The following is a 26,204-nucleotide window of genomic DNA, read 5'->3' as shown; positions in this document are numbered from 1 at the left end:
AGATCTTTTACCAAGGGTGAAAGCAATAAGAGCACAATATAACAAGAATTGGCAGCAATTCATTGGGCAATATTATATTTTAGACCTTATATTTACGGCAAACACTTTACGTTTAAAACCGATCACAGACCGCTTACATACCTGTTCTCAAGAACAAGATATCAAGGTAGACAGAATTCCTGCGCAGGAACAGAAAAAGTATAATTGCCAAGCCAATCTATAAATAATGCTTAAAGGTCCAATGTATTCCAGGTCATTAACAATGACGAGATACAGAAAGTAGTGGTCTTGCATGCTTTGTTTCCTCAAACTTGGTAGAAGTGTCGGAAGTAACAGTGTCAGTATCAGTAGTGTCAGTGTCAAAAGTGTCTGTATCAATAGTGTTCAATAGTATCAGTGTCACAGTGCCACAATATCTGTAAGATATGATGTTAGCGATTTAACATGTAAGTTAACAACCTAGTTTCTGAAATCGTTGACAAAGAAGATGCAAGCTCAGTACATATGGCGCAACCGGGTGAAGAAACCAGAAGTTCAATTTACTACCAACTCAGGAAACTTCCGGATTAGTGTTTCCACGATCGTTAAGATTCAAGCTCAGCGCACGTGGCTTACCATATCTAGGGCATCTGCCAATGTGGAAATCAATGCATTGACCAATGGTAATTGGAAGCGGCCAATAGTTACAAATCGTCAAAACCGGCTAATGAGAACAAAGAACGTCAGCGGAAAAACAAAGAACATCATCGGAAGTAATGACGGCGGCAGAGACGCTGACAGCGATGGAGCAACAAGCAGCCTATATAAACGATTGTTAAGCTTAAACAAATTCAGTTCTTAATCCAACTCAACACAATAAAGATTATTATTTTTTTAATAAAAAAAATAACCAATAATCTTTAACTTATATACCAATGGAGTTCTTGACTTAGGTTAATTTTTTCAAAAGCTTGATATGTAAGCCGGAATAAATAAAATCGGCCAACTTTAAATTTCACTGTGAGAAAAAAATCTTTGAACAAGTTTCAATAGATGGTTTAAAATTGATGGGAAATAAAATGTTAAATTCATTGCGCTACTCAACCCGGTGACCTTAATTGAAAAAATTTTAAAGTGAAATGATGATTCAATACAATAAGGTCATACTGGCATTGCGAAAACCTTAGCCAATGTAAAAAGTCACTATTATTGGAAATGTATGACCGAATACATAAGAAAGTGTTAAAAATGTCAAAAATCAAAAGTGACAATAAATAAAAAAACTCCTTGAACAATTACCGAAACACCACTTAATTCCTTCGACAGGGTTATACCCAAGTCAAATAATGGAACGCCTGAAAATTTGAGGATTTAAAAAAAATTCATTTTGACAAAGTTATTGAGAATACAGCTTTTTATTTATTAGTACATATGCTAAACTAAAAAATATTTATTGAAAGAAAAAATATATTTACGAATGGCGGACATATAGCCAGTCAAAAAAGGAATTTTTTTTGGGGAATGGTAGTATGGTGTACATGCAGCACACCACATTTGTTATCTAAAATTAAAAACAACATTTTTTTTATAAACTATATAAGTAAGGCGATAGCATGACGTAGCCGTTTTTGGAAAAATAATTTTTTTAGCAAATAAAAGCACTTTGAAAAAAAAATTTTTTTTTTTTACGAAACTATTGTTAAAAATTTATAGCTTAAAAAAAAGCATATCAAAAAAATCTACATCATGCCATAGAGGACGTTATAGAGAAGCTGTGTTAAAAATTTGAATTAGTCCAGCAGTTTTTGAGAAATCATGTACACCGTTTTGAATAACGTAGTTTTGAGAAAAACGCAAAAGATAAAGTAAGTGCTCTAAGGTATATTTTTAGTTATATCATTCAATGTATTCGTTTTCGAGTTCATGATTAACACTGGGGAGTTGTGCAATTGAAGGATGGATTTCACTCGCTCAGAAAATTCATTTTATATATACAGTGGCTCACAGCTTATTTCGTGCAAAGGTTAACCGAATATTCAAACTCGTATATTTAACGAACGGTAAGAGATATCAACAAAATTTAAATACAGTTTTGTTAAGTAGGATTTAGGCATTTATGAGGACACTTCATTATTTTAAAATACCATTACATAACGCTTAAAACTAAAATACAAAAAAAATACTGTCTTTTTTTATGTCACAGCTTATTTCGTGCAAACAACTTGATCTTAAATAATAATTATAATAATAAACTTAATATATTGTGTGGCCTCCATATTACTTAATTACATCCCTAAAAACGAGTTTCCATTGAAAAAACCAATTTTTCTGTTGATTCCTTTGGAATCTTGGACCATTCTTCCAAGAGGTCTGTTTTGAGCTCATATTGGTTGGGTATCGACCTCTTGCGGATACCAGGATCCAAAATTGGCTACAAATTATCAATGACGTTAAGGTCAGGAGACTAGGCAGGTGTATCCATTAAGTGAGGGCAGTTCCATTGCATCCAGGTCTGCAGAAAATCTGATTACTGATTATTTCTTGGCGTCCTGGTCAAAATTATCCTTCAACTGTTGAAGGTACTTATGTTTGTCCATAGTTCCATCGATTAACGCCAAAATTCCAACTCCGGATACCGCCATGCATCCCCAAGCCATGATTCTATCGAAACCATGCTTGACCGTAGGTATTAGATTTTTAGTGTGCAGCTCTGTATTTAGTTCATGTCAAGAATACTGCATTCCACCCTTCCAAATTTTGGCCCGAAATGTTGATCTTGGACTTGTCTATGAAAATAACATCATTCCAGATCGATAACGGATGAGTTTCATGGTCGTTGGAAAATTTAAGCCTGCGCTTCTGATTCTTCGGCCTAATAAAAGGCCTTTTGCGGTCTACTCGGCCATTAAAGTTGTGTTTTCGCAAATCGCGGCGGACGACACATTTTCCCATTTCATGCTCAATATCTACTTCATGTTTTGCTGCCCAATTTTGGCGATTAATTAAATTATTTAATTATTTTTTGGGTATAATTCGCCTTTTCTCCATACCTGTAAAAGTTTTATTCTGAGCATTTTAGCCTTTATCTGCTAATAGATTTTTTCGGTTGAAGCATTGGGTGATATATTGGACAAGAATAGAGCTCACGTTTACTATTTCAGCAAAATTAAGTTTAGTTTTTTCATTTTTAATGTGATTTAGGACCAATTTACTCTGCTCCATGGGTGTACTCGTGCTCATTTTGGTAAATCAAAGAAAACTTTTTTTTCAGTGTAACTAAACGCTAAAAAGTTATAAATATATAAGTTGATATCTTCTCTAATGGATTGCAACAAGAAAAAGTTATTTAAGATTAACAAATTACAAATTTAGTGTACTTAAAGTTCTTGTACTGTGACATGAAAAAATTCGTTATTTTTAGTTTTTTTAGATTTAAGAGTTAACTAATAGTATTTAAAAATAATAAAGTGGCTTAATAAATGCCTAACTCCTACTTAACAAAACTGCATTTAAATTTTGTTAATATCTCTTACCATTTGTTAGCTATAAGAATTTGAATTTCAAGTTTACCTCTGCACGAAATAAGCTGTGAGCCACTGTACATACTAGCTGTACCCTGCCACGTTTCTCTGTGGCATATTCTGGTTGCACGCATGAGAAATAAGTCAAACAAAAAATAATAATTTTCAAATTCATTTAATTCTGTAATACTTGTTGGTATACAATATTCTTCGTTTACCATTCTCCTCAATTTCACTTTCCCGGAAGCGCAATCCTTTTAGTTCGTTTTTGAATTTGAGAGCCTGGCAGTATGTGCAGACCTGATGCATCCGGCCAATAACGACATTGCGATTCGAGCTATAATCAACAGTTGGATTATATCGGAATGCAGGACGATTGTATTGCAGGTTTTGATCTTCTGCAAGCTGTAAACGCGCTTCAGCTACCCTTGCCCTGTCGCGTTCATTATTTTGCGAGTAAATAAAATCGATTGCTGCAGAACGCGACTGCCTAACTCTCAATCGTTTTCTCTAAAGCCTATCTGCTCGTCTTTCAGCTGATTCCGCGTTGTGCATCTGCATTGCTCTCAGCCGCTCCGCCCCTCGGATGGAGGCCCGCTCTTCGTCAGTCATATTCGTCATCTTACGTCTGTTTGCTTCTGTATTGCGAGTACGACGACCCAAACTCGACTTCTTGGGTGGCATGACTTCGTTTCTTACTGAACCTGAACAAAAAAATAAAATTTTAATCTCCTATTTCTTCTTTCAATATTTTTGGGATGTTTGACAGGAAATGCTTCGATTCAGCTGGCTGCCTGTAGAGGGACCAGCAGTAGAGGCACGGGGAAACGCGAAAAAAAAACTGATATATTCGCAAACGCAGATAAGCTATCAACATCAAAAGTAGACAATAACCAAGCTGGAACCTCAACGCATGTTGTGTCAAAATTTTGGCTTAAAGGGTTCAGAACTTTCCAAGTCTATGAAGGAAGTCGACACGAACAGAGCATTTATATATATATATAGATATCTATATATCTATGTATCTTTATATATTTATATCTTTATATCTTTATATCCATATATCTATATATCTATATATCTATATATCTATATATCTATATATCTAAATATCTATATATCCATATATCTATATATCTATATATCTATATATCTATATATCTATATATCTATATATCTATATATCTATATATCTATATATCTATATATCTATATATCTATATATCTATATATCTATATATCTATATATCTATATATCTAAATATCTATATATCTATATATCTATATATCTATATATCTTTATATCTATATATATCTATTTATTTATATATCTCGATTACTCTTAGTACCATCAGTCAGTAAGGAAGTCTTGGATTGCCGATACGTTCAGGTTTCTTATGCTTCCCAGTGACTTCATCTTGTAGGTACCAATGTGGCGAAGTCTGAGCAGATGTTCGACTGTTCCTTGCTCTGTAGTTTGCTTGCAGCCTCTACAGATTGTATTATGTGGCAGTCTTATCTTTACTGCATGCGGTCGAATTACCCAATGTACTGTGGTGACTGCCATGAGCCTGCTGATATCCCGTTTGCTGCTGGATACTTCTCTAGTTCGTTTTTTGTCGAATTTTAGAAAACATTCTTTTGACCTCCTGTGCTCGCCCCCTTAACCATTCCTTGTTGGCTGTCTAAGAGATTAAATGCCTTTCCAACCCCCTAATTCTAGGCATAGGTTCCAGCCTCTACGCATTGGCTCATCTTGGAACCATTGGAATAGAGGAATACTTCGATCTCTACGGCCACTCTGCCCCTGCTTTTATCTTCCCTTGTTGAGTATGAGGGCGAGAATGCGTTACCGAAGTTCAAGTCCACAGTCATGTAGTCCGTTCTCTCGTTTGTTTGTATTCTGATGCTTTCAAGTATCTTGCCGTGCCCAGCGTCGTTTTCCTTCCAGCAATTTCTAGCTTTCAATCTTATTGCGCTCTGCGCTGCAATGTCCTTTTCGAACAGTTCTGTCGGCATTATTCAGGATAGCATTAAGGGCAACCGCAGGGCATGATCGCATTGCTCCCACGGTCCCCGAACTCGCTGCTCGTTCTATCCGTGTCAGCTTCGATCTGTTGTATGCGAAAAAACTCTGCTGCGCCAACTACTGCCATCAACGAGGGATCAACAAGTACAGGAAAGTACCAATCAGAGGTATTTGTGCAACAAATTTAAAGCTGGAGTAAAATAAATTAATTGTTTATTGTCTAGTGTTGAAATATTGCACCTGTAGTGTCCAGCAGAGCTTTAAGCAATGCACAACTATTCAACCCACCCTCGCACTCAAATGATAAGAGCTTTTTCACTATCAATAAATCAATAATAGCTAAAAAAGCGTTTGAAGACCAATCACATTAGATTAAGATCGTATGATTGCACAGTTGGATAATGCAAGCTCCCAAACTGCAGCTTACTTGCTTGCAGCTTCACAAAGTCCAAATCATTATTCCCTTATCTCTCTTGACGAACGCTTGTGTTTATAAGACGTCGTCCAAATATTAATTGGAGACCACGCGTATCTCAAAGTTACTATCATTTAAATTGTTATATTGAGAAAAGCCGTGATTATCAAAGGCAGTTTTTTGTGTGAATTTGTGCGAGAATATAAGGTAAATAAGTACCGTGTTGTGAGTCCCAATATTAATACAGATTTTCGTAGGACTCAGCTTCGAAGGCGTATCGGTGCAGAGTCCCCGACAACAGCACCTTCTCTGCTCGCGAACATTTTATTCGAGCCAATTCCGCAACTTAGCGACAATTTTCGGCTCATTTTTGGGTCCTACGATCCATAGGCAGCGGCCAAAAGGAGACTTAACCTCCAGCCGCCCGGTTACGCAACCTGCCGCATGGCAGATACGAACTGGGCAATCAAGTAGAGGACCGGAGTGCTCCACGAAATAAGCCATGTGAGAGATTCGACGTAGATCGGATGCATCGCCTCACCACTTGACTATTATCAACGCGAGGCGGCGGAAAATCCCCCATCTGGCCGAAGACCCAGTTTAGTGGTTCTGCACATCTCTGGGCGCAGTATACGCTGCGCGCAGCAATGTTTTGTTTTAATTCTTTATTTGTTTTTTTTTTTATTTGATTTTGTTTATTTTATTTGATTATTTTGGCAATTTATTAATAAGCAAATACCCCGCAGATGGACATGAGTGTGGCATTCGTGTAGATGAGTAGGGTTATTTACATTTTTTGGCCAGCAGCTCTCAACGCCAACGTGAACTTGGGCCCAACTTTACAGCGTATCATGGAGTGATGAAATAAAAAGGTCGTGAGTAATAAATAACAACAACAACAATTACCTAGTATCAATCTATGTAAAATGCCGCTCTACTGTCCCTATTTTGAATCAATATTTTGCGGTAAAATTTAAGTAAAACCTTGTAAAATTAAGCTTAAATAATAATCATGCCTTAATTAATAGTAAATACTTATATTGTTAATGATTATGATTAGATGTAGAATTTAGGCCATAGTTAGGGATAATGGACGATAGGTTAAATTAAATAGATTGTAAATGAAGCAACTAAATTTAGGTAAATGGATTAGTAAATGAAATTGAAGTTGAAGAATATGAATTTTGAATAAAAAGGTCATAACGGTTTGTCGAGTACTTCTGTCGGACACTCAGTTAAATATGTGGTAGAGATTTTGAGGCTCGGCCAAGGGACAATACCAAACTACACCTACCATTGTCACGGTAGGGAGGGTAAAGACTTTCGGGAATAATTACCATCTAAATTCCCGATATTCGTCCGAATCTCTTTGCTCAACTATACACGAGTCGGCGTGAAACTAAAGTATCACCTTGATCCATCCTTTCCTTTATCGATTCTTTTCGAGTAGGTTTTTGTTGTGTAAGACGCACTAATTAAATGAAGTAGCGTGTCGTACTTTCCACGCTAGGAAGAACCCCGACCACGGCGAGCTAGACCCGAGCATAGCAAGAGTGCGCATCCCTAGTGAAGGAAGTACAAGGTCCTCTCTTAATAGTAAACAACACCCTCTATAAGAATACCGACTGGGAACAACCCTTACAACACGAGGTACACTACAATTTCCATAAGGTATAAATGTGGTCTCCCTCATTGTGTTCCCGTGTTTGGAGCAAGATAAAAAGAGAAAGGTGGATTAGCTAAGCTAGCTGCCCATTAAATGTAAAGTCAGGTTGGACGCAACGTCGACTTTTTGACTTTGACTTCAGAAGAAAAAACAAAGAAAGGTTTTGTATAAAAAACGTTCTGCATTTTTTAAATAATAATCTTTTTTTATATCTCGTATATGTTTAAAAATAGCTAATTTATTTACAATATTATGCTTTTTTCCTATGCCATATTTAAAATGTAGTGTAATAATTATTAGTATTAAACGATATATATATTTTTTTTCAGTCCCGCGGAAACCAGTTTGCTTATTAAAATTTTGGGAAAAGGATTGGTAAACACAAAGTTGTCCCTTGACATTCAGCAGAAAAACCCAAATTCACCTTTACATTCTGTGAAAACTTTTGAAGCTCTTCATTTGTAAGTAAATGTTACTTACTTGAAACGTACACGTATTTGTATCATTAAAATAATTCTTATAATTTTGTGTATAGGAAGCCAGAACTTTTAAAAGGCATTTATGCCATGGGCTTTAATACACCTTCTAAAATACAAGAAACGGCGTTACCAACTCTACTGGCGGACCCCCCTCAAAATATGATTGCACAAAGTCAGTCTGGAACAGGGAAAACGGCTGCATTTGTGTTGGCCATGCTTAGCCGAGTTAATGTCAATTTGAATTATCCACAGGTACATATTAAATAAGAAACCAGAAACTCCAATTTGCTAATTTAAATAAAACACGATTACAAATATGACTATCATTAATCTATATAGTTATTCTATCTCCATCCGGATTGCACTCGGTTCAAATAGTAATTAAAAGATGCACGTGAGTGCTACTAACCCACTATTTGGAATTTACTTAATATATTACTTTACTTTACTTAATATATTATATTCTTGATAAGCATCTTTACCCAGTCAATTTAGTCATGTCCGTCTGTCCGTTTCTACGCATACTAGTCTCAGTTTTGAAGCTATCGGAATGAAACTTTGTCGTTAGTCTTTTATATACTCTTACTCGTATATATGTAGGCCGGATCAGAAGACTATATCATATAGCTGCCATAGAAAGCAACGGAAATTTTTTTGAAAAAAAAAACAAGAAAGGAAGCTAAGTTCGGCACGCCGAAGTTTATATACCCTTGCAGATAGAACTTCGATGACTTGGAATCCAGACAAAATAAATTATATATATTGATGTTAAAAAACAATGCTTGCTTTCATTTCATTCACCTATACATATTATATTAACAGTTTTACATTCATAGATTAGCTTTTTTCCTCTACATCTATCGATCGTTTGTATGGCACCTATATGATATAATCGTCCAATTTTCATAAAATTTGGCACAAAATTTAAAACTAATATAAAACGGCTATACCTTAAATTTGATGAAAATCAGTTGAAAACTGAAAAAGTTATAAATTAAATTGTTTTAAATTCTCGATCGTTCCTATGGGAGCTATATGATATAGTAGTCCGATTTTTGTAAAATTTTACACCAAATTTGATGAAATTATGTTGAAAACTGAGAAAGTTATAATTTTTAATGGTATTCATTGTTCGAACGTTTCTATTGCAGCTATGTATATGATATAGTAGTTCGATTTGCTTTACACAAAATTGTAGAATAAAATGAAATGGCTATAGCTTAGGTTTGATAAAAGCTGTTAAAAACTAAAAAAGTTTTTATTTTTAATTGTATTAATTTCTCGATCGTTTTACACAAAAGTGTAGAGTATTATAAAATGGCAACATTTTAAGTTTTTATAATTTTTAATGGTATTAATTTAATTGAAAGCTGAAAAAGTTATACTTTTTAATTGTATTAATTTCTCGATCGTTCCTATGGGAGCTATATGATATATAAAATGCATATATAAAATTTTACACAAAAATGTAAGTAATATAAAAGTTTCAAATTTGATCACATTCTGTTGAAAACTGAAAATGGTATAATTTTTTTTTTGTAAAAATTGTCCGATCATTCCTATGGCACTTTATGATATAGTCGTCCGATTCGGCCCGTTCCGACATATATGCGAGTGAGAGTATATAGAAGACTAACTTCAAAGTTTCGTTTAAGCGGCCCATCCGCAGAACATATTGGCTGAGCCGCTCGTCGAGCAAAAATTTCATTTGTCACCAACTAGTGGCAACATGCTTGCAAACATTATTTGCTGGCTAATCTTTGAGAAGTGAACATGGCAACGGACAACGACAGCGCCACTATAATTGCACTTTTGGCAAATGATGTTCGTGGCAACGTTACCATCCATTGTCGAGCATGTTGTTGCGAACACAAGCAAGATAGAATGATTTCTATTTCGTTCGAGCGGCTCGACCAACACGAAATTTGTACGCGAGCACTACCACTAACGATAAAAATTGCGTCGAGCTCAACATGCTCGGCCCACATGTTCTACTGTGGCTGGGCCGCTTTAGCTTTCTCGTTTCCTGGAAAGTCGTTGTGTCCGATGTATTACACTCCATTTTCTCCATTCTTCCGTTGTAGAGTAGTTCGCTTGTTACAGCTTATTTCGTGCGAAGGTAAACTTGATATGAACAAAATTTAAATGCATTTTTTTAGGCCCTTCATTATTTTTAAATACCATTACATACAGCTTAAAACTAAAAAAATAAAAATACTGACTTTTTGTCATGTCACAGCTTATTTCGCGCAAGAGCTTTAAGTACATAAAATATGTAATTTGTAATTTTTCTTAAATAAAATAAAAGTGACTCCCATTGTTCTTGATGGCAAAAAGTGTCCTTTTTCGAGCATTTTCCATGACTTTCTCATATCGGCCGTTATATTGGCCATTTCGGTGCGACTATTCCTTGAGCTCTTGGGCTTGCTTCATGGTCATGGGCTTGCTTATGTACACTTTGCTTTTTAGAAAGCCCCAAAAAGAAATCCGGCGAACGGAGCGATATCGCCTCTTTTTGACATAATGCGTCCAGGGAATTTTCGCTGCAAAAACTCCATGGTTTCGTTTTCTGTATGACATGGGGCCCCATCCTGCTGAAACCAGAAGTTTTCTATACCCTTTCGACGCATCTCCGGGCACACAATATACGCACGCTGCGTTTTCACTATTGAACGCCCATTTTCGACAAACAAAGTCACCGCTTCGATACGTTCTTTTGGTGTTAAGTTATTCATGTTTCAAATTGTACTGAATTAACTTTTCCAAAACGTACCTACACAAGCCAATCGCTTCATAAACGTCAAAGCTATTCAGTGTTTCTATACCGAAGCTCGAGATGGCGCACTGCTGTGAAAAACGTCCGCCACGTAGCCGAGTAGCCCGCAAAAAGCATTTTATTAGCTAGAAGTATCATAAGTCTTTAATTTGCCAAGGACCATGTAACTCATCCGTCATCGTTCTGGAATTATGTTATTTTTATAGACGAGTACAAGACTAACATTTTTGGTCATCATTGGATCGTATGAAATGCAGTATGCTTGGCGTCAACTAACTACAGAGCTGCACAATAAGAATCTAAAACCTTCGGTCAAGGATGGTGGCGTTAGAATCATGGCTTTGGCTTGCATGGCGTCATCCGGCTTCGGAATCGAAGGAACTATGGAAAAACATAAGTAAATCAAGTTATTTGCACAAAATAAGCTCCGTGGCACCTGCACATGCCAATCTCTATATCCTTGTTATTTTCTGGATGTTATAGTCCTTAGTTAGTGTAAGACACCATAGTAGAGCTCCGTATGTCTATATGGGTCTTACCAAAGACATTACCCTGCAGTACCTGTCATCAACAATTCATCAACAGTCAAGGGGGTGCTGTTGATTTTTCCTCGATGACAGGCCATACAAACTGTTGATATTTTTAACATGGGCATGTCCTAGGCTGTCATCAATAAAAGTTCATCAACAATAAATCGATGATTCATCAACAATTCATCTACAAATTCATCAACAATTCATCGATGATTCAACAACAAATTCATCAACAATTAATCAATGAATCATCAACAATTCAAAGATGTTTAATCAAAAAATTTCTCAACGGCCGGGCCATTGTACTGCCGACGACTGCCATCTAGACTACCGCCGTTACTGTATCGTGGGCAGAGCGTCGTAGTAGACGTCGCAGTCGGCAGAGGGTCGACTCGGTAGAAGTCGCAGTCGGCAGAGAGTCGCCTCGGTAGAAGTTTCAGTCGGCGCGTTGATGACATGTTGATGACAGTGGCCTAATGATAACACGCGGTAGTGCAGGGTAGAGTCAGCACGAAAACATCGCTATATGAGTGAGAGAGAACGGCTGTCTCTAGAGCGCTCTCTCATTGACTTTTGAATATGAGAGAAAAAATCGTGTTCAAAAAAATGACATTACGGATCTTCAACACTGTAAAGTCGTTAGTCTTACAATCGCTGTATAGAGCCATATTATTATCTTGTTATGAATGCCTTAGTTTTTCCCGAAAATCTTTCAACAGAACATGACACATTCGTCTCTAGCATCACTTCCAGATACTTCGCTTGTTGCGATAGCTCCAGTTCTATCCCATTTTTTAGCTGTATATTTTGGAATCTGGGGATCTATGTTTTTCTTGTGAAGAGCATAGAGCATTGAGTTTAGTGACAGCCTTTGTCATTAGTTCGCGATTCACGTCATGGTATGGTCCAGAAGTGAAAAGGATTACGTTGTCTTTGTATGCTACTTCTTTTACTTATCCACTGTTTTGGATTTTCAAAATCTCATCCATGTTTATCATATACAGCATTGGAGATAGAACTCCCCTGAGGTGTGCCCCTGTACAATAACCTTGTGAGATGAGTGCCACTTAGTTCGGCTTTTATCAGTCTGCTCGTTAGCAAAGCACCGAACTAGTTTCTGATACCTTCTTCAACTCCTATCTTATCGAGGGAGCTCAGGACGGAACTTGCGTTTACCTTATTGCAGTTCTCTTCAATGTCTTAAATGTGGCCAAAGTATAAATTTTGAAAAGCAGCACCTTTTCTATTTAACTCACCACCGTGGATCTGCCTTTCCCGTATGCTGTGCGTCGGAAAGGCTCTTATCCGTTCTATATCTGATGTGGATATCTTGTAACCATAAGGAATGACGTCGGACTAATCGGCCTGTAATCCTTGGCTTGGAAGTGAACTCTTCTTCTTGATTTGGGTATGAAGACTACGCTTTTATTAGTTCGGGATGTAAGTACGTATGTAATGGAATCTTTGAACACTATTTTCAAGGGTTTCCAAATATATGATAAACTTGAAATGTTGCATACTTCTCAAGGACCGATGACAATGCAATAATTTGATAAAAAAATTTTATTATCCTGATTAGGATTGTCAGGATTGATAAATTCTTTTCTGGATCCTCAGTAAAGGAGTAAGAGAGAGACAGAGCTAGCTCGCGATCTGCGCATGCCTGCTGGACAAGCTTATGTAGCACTTAGTTGTGTAAGAATTTCAGACGGTATTCGCATTGAAGAACTTGATTGCTCAAAGTTAACAAAGTTAAATAACTGATAGCTTAGAAAATAAGAAAAACACGCCTTTATAGGTACTCACACTAAAAAATAGAAAAAAAAAATACATTCGAATCCCAATAATTCGTACCCCGCTAAATCGAAAATCGCGATAATTCGTAAAAAATTCTGTCCCCTTGAAAAAAACTCGTTAATTCGTAAAAATTCCATACATTTTGGTCCCCTCGTTAATTCGTAGTATTTGGCGCAACGCAAAGAATATTGAACCCCTTATAAATCGTAATTTTGTTTCGAAACCTCTTATAAATCGTAATGCGATGCGAAATATTTTGTAGTTAAAGCGACGTTAGATTTTGCAGACATCAGAAAGGAGAAGAAATTTTATAGAATTCTGTCCCCTTGAAAAAAACTTGTTAATTCGTAAAAATTCCATACATTTTGGTCCCCTCGTTAATTCGTAGTATTTGGCGCAACGCAAAGAATATTGAACCCCTTATAAATCGTAATTTTGTTTCGAAACCTCTTATAAATCGTAATGCGATGCGAAATATTTTGTAGTTAAAGCGACGTTAGATTTTGCAGACATCAGAAAGGAGAAGAAATTACGAATCAGAGCATTAATTCCTCAACTTAAACATAATTTTTCGACTCATGATGTGCCAAATAGTGTGTTTGACAACCTAATAGGTTTAGAAAACGAAATGGAAAAAATAAAAGAAAAAAACACGAAGCAATTAAAAATTACCAATTATTTAAAGCTTGAATTTTCGTTTTTAATAATTTAATGTTTTTGCTTAATTTTGTTTGTTAATTTTTGGTTTAATTTTCCTTTAATTTGAAAAACGTACAAATGAATGTACATATTTATTATGTTTGTTTAATTTTAATAAAGCTAAATACATATGTAAACATGATGTGAAATGTAAGTACCCCGTTTATTAGACTCTTTCATTTTTGAGCCCCTTTAAATAGAAATCTCGATAAATCGAATTCCCGTCTAATTCGTAAAAAAAGTGATCCCCTTGCCATTTCGAATTATCGGGACTCGACTGTAGTTAAAAAGAAAACACGCTTTTATAAATAACACTGTAGTATCTCACGCCAATCATTATTTTAACATGTATTCAGTTCGACTATTTCTGTGAATTTGTCATTTGACTGATATACACTGCGTTTCACTTGAATAGCACACTTTACATAGGGAATTTCAAATCTCGAAATCTTTTAAACAAAAAGAAAACTCGTTGATGTTTTTATTTCTATTTATAGAGTAATCAATTTTAATTATAAGAAAAATAACAAAACTTAAATTAAATTAACAATTAATAAAGGTTAACAAAAAAACTTAAAGACTTCAAAAATTCCACAACAATTTTGTTTCACATGAATAGCACATTTTTTTTTTAAAGTATTTTTAATGAACTTAAGTATTAGGAAATGTGTTTTTATTCAATAGTAAGTATTAATATAAATATATATGTAAATTTAATAATGGGTCGAGCCCCCCTTATTCAATATAACCTCGTAGATCCTGTTGGGCAGCGAATCATATAGACTTTTAATGTAGTCTAGGGATATTGTAGCCCAGGCCCTCTGAATGGCGTCAATTAGTTCGTCTTTTGTTGAAAATTGTTTGCCAGACTCATAAACCTTTCTGAACAGCCATCCCCAAACATTTTCAATTATATTCAGATCCGACGAGTATGGTGGCCAGTACAGAGTTTCAACATTTTTATCTTTTAAAAAAGATTTTACAACACGTGCAGTATGTATTGGGGCATTGTCGTGCTGGAATGTCCAGGGCAAATGATTAAAAAAATTTTCCAATGGTGAAAAAGCTTTTTCGAGGACGTTTAGATACGCTTTTGCGTTCATGTTTGAGGATAAGAAGTGTAGTTCACAAGTCCCATAGTAAGATATGGCTCCCCAAACCATAACTCCGCCTACTCGACTGTGTAAACGCTCCAATTGATGCGTCTCTTTCCTCAGATCATGAAAATAATAATTATAGCCATCTGGCCCCTCCAAATTGAACTTTTTTTCATCAGAAAAAACTACGCGCCTCCACTCGTTACACCATGACATATTGACGCGGCAAAAGGTCAACCGTGCTTCCTTTCGTTTGGGGTTAAGCGGGGGTTTTTTTTAAGTTTCAAGCGTTTAAGATGTTTAGCTTTGGAAATAACTCGCCAAACAGTAGTTTTGCTCGCGTCAACACCTGCTTTTGCCCTTATCTTGCTCACAGAGTCATGAGAATATGAGGCTTCCCGCAGAATTGCACGCTTATCTGTGTCGCTAAGGAGACTACTTTGGCGACCTTTCATATTTTTTAAATAGTTTTGCTTGTTCTTTATAAAATTGTGTACGACTTTTCTGCTTCTTCCATTTTTATACCCTTGCAGGGTATTATAATTTCAGTCAGAAGATTGCAACGCAGTGAAGGAGGCACCTCCGACTATATAAAGTATATATATTCTTGATCAGGATCAACAGCCGAGTCGATCTAGCCATGTCCGTCTGTCCGTCTGTCCTTCTGTCCGTCTGTCCGTTTCTACGCAAACTAGTCTCTCAGTTTTAAAGCTATCTGAATGAAACTTTGTAGTTAGCCTTCTATATACTCTCACTCGTATATATGTCGGAACGGGCCGGATCGGACGACTATATCATATAGCTGCCATAGGAATGATCGGAAAATTTTTACAAAAAAAATTTTAACTTTTTCAGTTTTCAATAGAATTTGATCAAATTTAAGATATAGCTATTTTACTATACTCTTCAATTTTGTACAAAATTTTATGAAAATCGGACTACTATATCATATAGCTCCCATAGGAACGATCGAGAAATTAATACAATTAAATTTATAACTTTTTCGGTTTTCAACAGATTTTCATAAAATTTGAGGTATAGCCATTTTATATAAGTCTTTAAATTTTGTGTCAAATTTCATGAAAATCGGACGACTATATCATATAGGTGCCATACAAACGATCGTTTGATGTAGAGGCAAAATGCAAATCTGTGAATGTAAAACTGCAAATATAATATGTATAGGTGAATGAAATAAAAGCAGGTATTACTTCATTGTTTTTTAACACAAATATATATAATTTATATTATATGGATTCCTATTCATAGAAAACCTATCTGCAAGGGTATATAAACTTCGGCGTGCCGAAGTTAGCTTCCTTTCTTGTTTTTGCTATATTAGCCACAGAAAGGTCACAATCAATATAGCTTTGTATTTGGATCTGTTCCTTGTGACTTGGTGACGTTCCACGACCCATAATTGCACAAAATGATTAAACTATATTTGAAATTCACAAATTAATCAAAAAACTTTCATGAATCCATCTTCTTGGCTGCTGAAATGACACTAAATCTAAAATGTGCTATTCATGTGAAACAAAATTGTTGTGGAATTTTTGAAGTCTTTAAGTTTTTTTGTTAACCTTTATTAATTGTTAATTTAATTTAAGTTTTGTTACTTTTCTTATAATTAAAATTGATTACTTTATAAATAGAAATAAAAACATCAACGAGTTTTCTTTTTGTTTAAAAGATTTCGAGATTTGAAATTCCCTATGTAAAGTGTGCTATTCAAGTGAAACGCAGTGTATGTACATAATGCACAACGTTTAAATACATACTTCTCGAGATATTCTACAGCTGCTGTTTTTGTTAATCTAATAATTTTTTGTAAATATCAGAGATTTTCTTATATATTTTATGTTCACTGAAATACATTTATTGTAACAATAGTTTGTTTGTAACAATAGTTAAACATGTACTTGGCGAGGCATTGCACATTATTTTGTTCTTTTCATAAAAGCGTGTTTTTAATACCCTTGCAGGGCATTATAATTTCAGTCAGAAGTTTGCAACGCAGGGAAGGAGGCACCTCCGACCATATAAAATATATATATTCGTGATCAGGATCAACAGCCGAGTCGATCTAGCCATGTCCGTCTGTCCGTTTCTACGCAGACTAGTCTCTTAGTTTTGAAGCTATCTGAATGTAACTTTGTAGTTAGCCTTCTATATACTCTTACTTGTATATAAGTCGGAACGGACCAGATCGGACGACTATATCATATAGCTGCCATAGGAATGATCGGAAAATTTTTACAAACAAATTTTAACCTTTTCAGTTTTTAATAGAATTGGATCAAATTTGAGATATAGCCATTTTACTATACTCTACAATTTTGCGTAAAGTTTTATGAAAATCGGACTACAATATCATATAGCTTCCATAGGAACAATCGATAAATTAATACAATTAAATTTATAACTTTTTTAGTTTTCAGCTGATTTTCATCAAATTTGAGGTATAGCCATTTTATATCAGTCTTAAATTTTGTGTCAAATTTTATGAAAATCGGACGACTATATCATATAGGTGCCATACAAACGATCGTTTGGTGTAGAGCAAAATGAAAAATTGTGAATGTAAAACTGCAAATATAATATGTAAAGGTGAATGAAATGAAAGCAGGTATTACTTCATTGTTTTTAACACAAATATAATATATATATATATATTAATAATAATAAATATATAATATTGTATGGATTCCGAGTCATCGAAGATCTATCTGCAAGGGTATATAAACTTCAGCGTGCCGAAGTTAGCTTCCTTTCTTGTTTTTTAGTTTTTTTTTTTTAAACTAGTATTTATCCTTCTACGGAAGTGGTATGTGTGTTTTTTTAATACACGCTTTGGCTTTCCGTTGTGCCATATTCTTCTTTATGGTTTCCTAGGAAGTATGTATCCTGCATGATCTCTAGTCACTCTTCTGCTAACGTCGTTTCTGTTTATAAGTATGAGGATTGCGTGCTCTTTGCTAGTATCTTGCTCAACCTAGCAGTATCTTTTATTCCTTCTAGCGATCCGCAGCAACTTCTCCAAGAGTGCTTCTTAGCACCCTATATCGCTTATTTGTACTTATTTTAACACATATAACACACTTTTAACTATTACTTATTACTATAGAGGTTTTCTTAGTTTAATTTAATTTATTATGTTTTTACAAATTTATTTTAAATAATCTTTAATTTGAGATTTAAACTGAGTTGCGACCCTAATTGTCTGATATCTATGTGGCTCATTGTTCAACAGACCAATAGCGCAGATAAATAATTGCCTATTCGAGCACAGAGAATTATATCTTCGGCATACAAACCCACACTTTTGTTGAAGTTGCTACACTATAGTAACAAAAACAGTAATAAATATTTTCAAATAAAAAACAAAACCGACAATACAGTTTCATAAACGAGTTGGTCTTGAAAAAAAAATCAGCATTAAAAATTATTTGTCCTAGTTGAAGTAGCTGATATGAGTTTGTCCAAGAAACATGATGTTTTCTTGGTTATTACAATTTTCTGAAAATATATTAGAATCCTATAGTGAATCCACGATGTTTAGGCCCAGAATTTTATTAGTCAAGTGCAGTGCTCGCAAATAATTGTTGACCGTTTCTTTTCTTGACTCTTTACGAAAAGACTCATAGAGCAACCGATTTATGGATTCTTGAATGAGCTCGCTCGCGCCCAGATCGAAACCGTTTTTTTCTATTCTGTTTTGTTCTGGTTATTCTAAGACAGTTTTGTTGTGTTTAGCGAAGCAATTCCCTGCAGTACCTGTCATCAGTAATTCATCAACGTTTCATCAACAGCGAGGGGGGTGCTGTTGATGATTCATCGATGACAGGGCATACAAACTGTTGATGAATTTAACATGGGCATGTCCTAGGCTGTCATCAATAAAAATTCATCAACAATAAATCGATGATTCATCATCAATTCATCGATGTTTCATAAACAATTCATCATCAATTCATCGATGTTTCATCAACAATTTATCGATGTTTTGTTGATGACACATCGATGTTTCATCATCAATTCATCAACAATTCATCAATGAATCGTCAACAATAAATCAATTTACAAAACATAATTAAGGGATTTCATATTCCAATTTATTCACTTTTTTCATATTCTATTAAAAAGTAACAATAAATTTAAAATTATACATTAAATAATAAAAATAATTAAATTAAAAATAGTTCTTATAATAATAATACAAAATAAATTAAAAATAATCATAATAATAAAATAATAATAATAAACATGAATAAAATATTGAGGTACTGGAAAACGCTCGGACCTCATTCTAAAACGCCATCATCCATTTTCCTTTTTTTGTGTTGTGCCTCCAAATTTTTTGCGCAACGAAGGCTTTTAGTCAACAGTTTTGCAGCTGGCTCCGTTGCATCAACTTGACTTATTGCATCTGAAAAAGGAAAATATGGAAAATAAATCGAAATCAAAATCTAAAAAAAAATACATAATTACCTAAGAGTGCTGAGTAGAACTCGAAGCCTTTTCGTACACTTCGCACCATCGATGTTGTACTCTAAGTACAATAGCTGCATGCAGACACGAAGTGAGAGGAGGGGAAGATGTACACAAAATAGAAGACAGAATTGATACGAAAGTAAACTTTTTTAAATCTTTAAATAAAAACTCACCTGATATATAATTTCAATTATCGAAAACTGAACAGAATATGTATGTGTATGTTTAATTTTTTTTCAAATTTGGCCTGCGCACTCTTCTTACTTAGCTCACTGTTTAACTGCAAGTGAAAACACGAAAAAAGGAATGGAAAAAAAGGACCGTGCCTCCAACAACAAAACGAACAACGATCCGGAAAAACGGATCCTCAAGTCCGTTTTTTTCTCTTATTGTTCGTTTCGTTTCACAAAGTCCCGTTTGGCTAACTTGTGTCCGAGTGTTCTGCTTCCATTGGAAACAGGGTATGAAGGATATATCCGACTAGGCAAAAAGTTACTTAAAATGTTATTGCAACTCAAACTATTTATTCGATATGCAATTATTATTTCATTCGCGTTTTATATTTAAAGAATATTTATTTCTAATACTATCATTATAATTGTTCATCATAATATATTATACACATAGAAATGCTAAATTTCTATGGTGCGCAACAGTTGGTTCGATTTATTTGCTTTTGGCTCATCTCCCTCGTTTGAAGAGTGAGTGAGACAGTGAGAGAGACAATCACCATGGCAACATTAGAGCGTAGGCTCCGTACAAGTCGCAGTCGGCAGAGCGTCGACTTTATAGAAGTCGCAGCCGGCAGAGCGTCGACTCGGTAGAAGTCGCAGTCGGCAGAGCGTCGACTCTATAGAAGTCGCAGTCGGCGCGTTGATGACGGGTTGATGACAGTGGCTATTGATGACACGCGGTACTGCAGGGATGCATAGGCAAGCAAATCGTTAAATGTCTGTTTTGGAGACGAAATCTATATATGTATATAAAAGAAAGTGGTGTACACTTATAACTAAAGTACGGCAAAACAGATTTAGGTGAAAATTGGTAGGGAGGTAGCTTAGAGCCAGGAGACGGACATGAGATACTTTTTATACCGTTCGACAGAAAAGCGGGTTAAGTTGAAATGTGTTTATTATGTGGATCGTGCATTTGAGGTTATACATAGTTCAAAAGGACGACGTGCGAACGAAAATCATCATTAACAAGTAGTATTCACAGATTTTAAGCGAAGAAAGACAAAATATAATAAATAAATAATAAAATAAAGAAAATGCCCTATTAAGACAACGCGTGAGGACACGAAGATCATTGGCATCATAATTGATTGTCATTTCAATATGATCCCACTGAGAACTACAGTGATGATGAAAATTTAGATATTGGACCAATGACGACTAAATGCCGATGTTGCAATGCGTTAAAAATCAAAAGAGAAACGGCTGAATTGTGCTGCGCAAGTGGAAAAGTTAAACTGGATACATTACTTTTCAAACATAAAACAAAAAAAAAAACATTTCTTCATGTTTTAATAACAAAACGAAACGTTACATAAAATGAAGCCATCTGGTGGCGAAACGGAGTTTGCCGGGCTTTCTAGTATATACATATATATGAAGACCGTTTGCGTTGAGTTTTTTGTCGAGCGTTTCTCGTTCCGATCTGAACGGCCTGCTCATTGAAAGTGCACAAAGAACTCAATGAAAAGCGCACAACAGAAAACTTAAATGAAGACAACTAGAGTCTCTTGCTCAGAGCCAGAGCAATAAAGTATGAACTTTTTCTGTTGCCTTCGCACCGATAGCGCAAGAAAAACGGTCGACATTTATTTGCGAGCTCTGGTCAAGTGTGATACATGGTCAAGTCGATTTAAATTAAATCTGATAATTGAGTTTAAGGCTACTACAACCATTGAACCATCGCAGGAACGTATTGTTAAGCATCTGTCTGCTTATTGTATATCATCTTTCCAAGTGAATGGAGGTGCTGTGACTCTTCACTTCTTATATTCTTCATAGCTCTGTTGTTTTTTCCTCTTTTTATACCCTTGCAGGATATTACAGGGTGCGGCACGAAAACTTGCTGATTTTAGAAGGTTATAAAAAAAAAGTAGTTGACATACCATTCCAAATTTTTTTTATTCTTGTAACACACCTTCTGAAGTTTTTATTACACAGTTTTGAAGATTATATCGGACAAGTGATGGCCGCCGTTTTCAATGCACTGAGATACCCGATTTTCGAAGCTTAGCTGAACTCTCTCAAGCATATCGACGGGTATCTTTGCGATTGCTTGTCGAATGTTATTCTCCGATGAGCTGGATGGGATTTTGTCACATTCCCGCTCTCCCTGAATGTTTTCACCCACGAAACAATCGACTGCCGGTCAGGAACGCGATCTGCAGGATGAATGTTGAGTTGAGTGGCAATTACGGAACGACCGTTGGAAAAGTAAGCCTCGCAGGCAAATGAGCGCTGCTCTTTCGTCCAATGCATGATGTCCACTGACTATGGAGTAGACGAAACTTCAGGAAGTCCCCTAAGACATGAGACACTCCCCACCCTTACCCGACCACTCCCCGCCGCTTGGCACCAAAAACAAATCAGCAAGTTTTCGTGCCGCACCCTGTATAATATCAGTCACAAGTTTGCAACGCACTGAAGGAGGCACCTCCGACCATATAAAGTATATATATTCTTGATCAGGATATATATCCAGGAGATATAGCCATTTTATATCAGTCTTAAATTTGGTGTCAAATTTTATGAAAATCGGACGACTATATCACATAGGTGCCATATAAAAGATCGTTATATGCGGAGCAAAATTGCAAATCTGTGAATGTAAAACTGAAAATATAATATGTGTAGGCGAATGAAATGAAAGCAGGTATTACTTCATTATTTTTTTTACATAAATATATATAATTTATATTGTATGGATTCCCAGTCATCGATCTATCTGCAAGGGTATATAAACTTCGGTGTGCCGAAGTTAGCTTCCTTTCTTGTTTTTTTTTGTTCAAGTACAGTGGTAAGTCCTTAAAATGTCCGTAAATATTGTCTGTTTTGCCAAAACCTGCAAAAATGTTTTTTTTTTGCAGGTGACCTTACTATCGACTGCTGGCTGTGCGAAAAAGTCATGCACGCCAGGTGTATTGGTGTTGCAGCTCGGACGGTGGAAGATGTGAAAACAAAACATCGGCCAGCGTTAGTGCTGTGAGGCCTGTCCCGATGTAGAAAGGGAAATGATTTCTTTCATCCGGCAAACCAAAAACGGTTTTAAGGGCATTTTAGCGAGTTTTCGAAACACTTTTTATATGTTCTTGGCGCTGGACTCCCAATTTAATAGCTTTACGCTATTAAATGAGTCTCCTAGTCGCAAAAAAACTGCTATTAGTGGGCAGCCTGCAGACGGACCCCAACTACATGCAACGGGCTCTCAGCAGCAGCCTCCCTCGGCACAGCCCTCGACCCCAGCATTAATTACAAGAGTGGAGAGATCGACCGCTAGAATAGATTCCGTACCCGAATGTGCAGCGGAAGTGCCCGTACCGCTGGTGATTTCTGTTTTGTCCCCTGGGGGGTCGCAAATATTGACCCCTCAAAGTCCCGTGTATACCAAAATACAGTGTGCCACTAAAGTGATGATACAGCAGACCAATTTAACTAAACTTAAAGAATACTCCTTTATTAAACTTTAATTGGAAAAAATAGAAATGACATGTTGTCTGTTTCAGTTTCCTTAATATTATTATAAAAAAAATTACAACTTTTTCTTTTAGTTTACTTAAAAATTAGAAAAAACTAAAAAATTCATAACATTTTATTCCACAAAAGTCATGATACACCTCTATAAAGGTTAGCTTATAAGTTAATTTAACAGTTTTAAATTAAATTTAATATTTTGTGGGGTATCCCTTCATTTTAATGACTTCCTCAAGTCGTCTTTGCATGGATGAAACTAAAGTTTCCAAATAAGATTGGTCCATTTTGTTCCACTCCTCTTGTAGCGCTGCCTTTAGGTCAGGTTTTTTGCGAATTTCGTGACCTTGAATGTTTTTTTTCCAACGGATTCCATACGTGCTCTATGGGGTTGAGGTCGGGACTCTGCGGAGGAGGATTAATTTGTCGCCGATCATTGTACAGCAACCAGGGGCGAGTGTTAAAGGCCGTGTGTTTCGGGTCATTATCTTGGTAGAAGTAAAAAAGAATCCTTGATTCCAAGCTTTTCTGGGCTTTTCTTTAAATTTCTCTCAAGAATCTTAATATACATTTTATGGTCCATGATTCCATAAATAAATTCCATGTTTCCGACGCCTGCAGAGACCAAACAACCCCATACCATTACTCCTCCTCCACCGTGCTTTACGGCTTTAATTGTGATTTTTGGTTTATAGGCATCTCCATGTCGCCGCCAAACCTTAAAACGGCCATCTGATCCAAATATGATCCAATCCGAGAAGTCGAGCCCACTAAAAGCAGTTTTTTTGCGACTAGGAGACTCATTTAATAGCGTAAAGCTATTAAATTGGGAGTCCAGCGCCAAGAACATATAAAAAGTGTTTCGAAAACTCGCTAAAATGCCCTTAAAACCGTTTTTGGTTTGCCGGATGAAAGAAATCATTTCCCTTTCTACATCGGGACAGGCCTCACAGCACTAACGCTGGCCGATGTTTTGTTTTCACATCTTCCACCGTCCGAGCTGCAACACCAATACACCTGGCGTGCATGACTTTTTCGCACAGTCAGCAGCCGATAGTAAGGTCACCTGCAAAAATAGCCTGTTTGCAGGTTTTGCGAAACAGACAATATTTACGGACATTATAAGGACTTACCACTGTACTTGTACTTGAAAAAAAAGAGGAAACAACAGAGCTATGAAGATAAGAAGTGAAGAGTCACAGCGAGAGCGAGAGAGCGGGAGAGCTTGGGAGATCAGATAAGATAAGAAGTGCAGCGCCACAGCGAAAGCGAGAGAGCAAAAACGTTTAGCTGTTGCGACGGCGCAAATAAAAGCTAAACGAAGAAGGTACAAAAAGGAAATGCAAAATATGCAAAAGCGAGCACTAGCAGCACAACTAAATTGGGAAATAAAACCAACTATAAACACAAATCAGAATAGCTGCATGCACACGCGAAGTGAACGCGAGTTATTAACACAAAATAGAAAATTTAAGTTAACCCTGGTGGTTATTTTCAAACTTAAACACAAAACGGGAGCGCAAGAAAAAAAAACGTCTGTTCACTTGTAGAGATGATTGTAGATGCTCATATCTTCAACAAAAATCTTACAATTATTTTGGATGCAGATTCAGAATCCTTGGTTTAGAACGATTTTCTGACTATGACGTTTATTTGTTTTTTTGTCCGGATGCGGATCTGTCTTTTTTTCTTAACCTATACAATAAACATTGAGATAATGGTATTTTAAGCCCTTCTCTGCACTGGCAACTCGTCACAAATAGTTCTTATCACAAAGTTAGTTTATAGGAAACCACCTAAAAAGCGGAAAGGTGGCTCCAATTAATAGATAATTCCGACAATGGAGGAATGTAAGAACCTGTAATAACTACCATTAACTCCAAAGTACTCCAAAGTACTGGTATGGATCTTGGGTTAGCGGTGCTACCTTAACCAAGATGTTTGACTTGACAGATCTACATGTCGAACAAATCGTTTTATCTTGTAGTTGGAAATGTATTTGTTTAATCATTTGAGGACCAAATAGACCCAAGAATTTTAAAATTATCTAGAACTCCGCAATAGTCCCTAAGCTGATTTGAATAAATAGAAAATTCTAAAAATAGAGGAATGAGCAACCTCTCGACTGATGGGCCAATGTAGCCTGCATAAAGTGCAGATAGTTGGATAAATGCTGAAGCTCTCCGGCTTCAACCTGTTTTTTTTGAGGCACTTGGATATGAAGTACTGAAGGCGCTGATTTTGTAGGTCCAACGTGTGGTCTTGTACGAAGAATAATTCCTCCAGGCTGCCCCTCTTTTTCTTAGTTTCATACGCCTTGATAACAACATTCTCTGACCCGAAGGAAAAGCCTATTGACTTAATAAATTCGCTATTCAATTTCCCTAGATTACTAGATTAAGATCATATAATAGGGACTTTAGCGCTGAGAACATAACTTTACTTTACTAAAACTTATCAATATCTATCAAAACCATGCGGCATGAAAACATAAGGCCCTATAATATAAAGCTTCGCAGGTATTACAGGTAGATATGAAAATCGGATGACTATATCATATTACTGCCGTAGTAATCATTCGGGAATTTAGTAGAAAAAGATTATGGTAAGTAGGTAGCTAAAGATGTGAGGCCCAAAACTAGAGCCTCCTATTAGAGCTAAGCTTCTTTTTGATCCACACCCTCTATTACTATTTACTATTTGTAGTCTCGATCACTCTTAGTACCATCAGTGAGTAAGGAAGCCTAGGATCGTTCAGGTTTCATTTGCTTCCCAGTGACTCCATCTAGTAGGTACCAAAGTAGCGAAGTCTGGTGTAAAAGTTCATGTATATCGGAGTTCTATATAGCAATTAAACATTTTAACTTTTTCAGTTTTCAAAAGATTTTCATTAAATTTGGATATAGCCGTTTTATATTATTCTAGAATTTCAATTTTAATTGTATGATAATTGTGTGACCATTCATATAGCTCCCGTACGAACGATCGTTAGATATAGAGGAAAATGCAAAACTGTGA

The 26,204-nt window shown here is 35.9% G+C and overlaps 1 protein-coding gene across 1 annotated transcript in view; it reads left to right on the top strand.

Annotated features, from left to right (window-relative positions):
* The window catches only part of LOC147644829 (DEAD-box helicase Dbp80-like), a gene marked incomplete at its 3' end in the record, with an annotated part of 45,214 nt that overhangs the window by 8,576 nt on the left and 10,434 nt on the right, over positions 1-26,204 (top strand). Inside the window, 3 exon segments of the mRNA XM_086840069.1 lie at positions 6,790-6,819; positions 7,940-8,071; positions 8,146-8,341. Coding sequence (XP_086696195.1) covers positions 6,790-6,819; positions 7,940-8,071; positions 8,146-8,341 — 358 coding nt within the window.

This window comes from Drosophila serrata, unplaced genomic scaffold, assembly GCF_035046125.1.
Source record: "Drosophila serrata isolate PLE 108 unplaced genomic scaffold, ASM3504612v1 contig_87, whole genome shotgun sequence".
Taxonomy (NCBI): domain Eukaryota; kingdom Metazoa; phylum Arthropoda; class Insecta; order Diptera; family Drosophilidae; genus Drosophila; species Drosophila serrata.
This window is presented reverse-complemented; position numbering and strand designations above follow the sequence as displayed.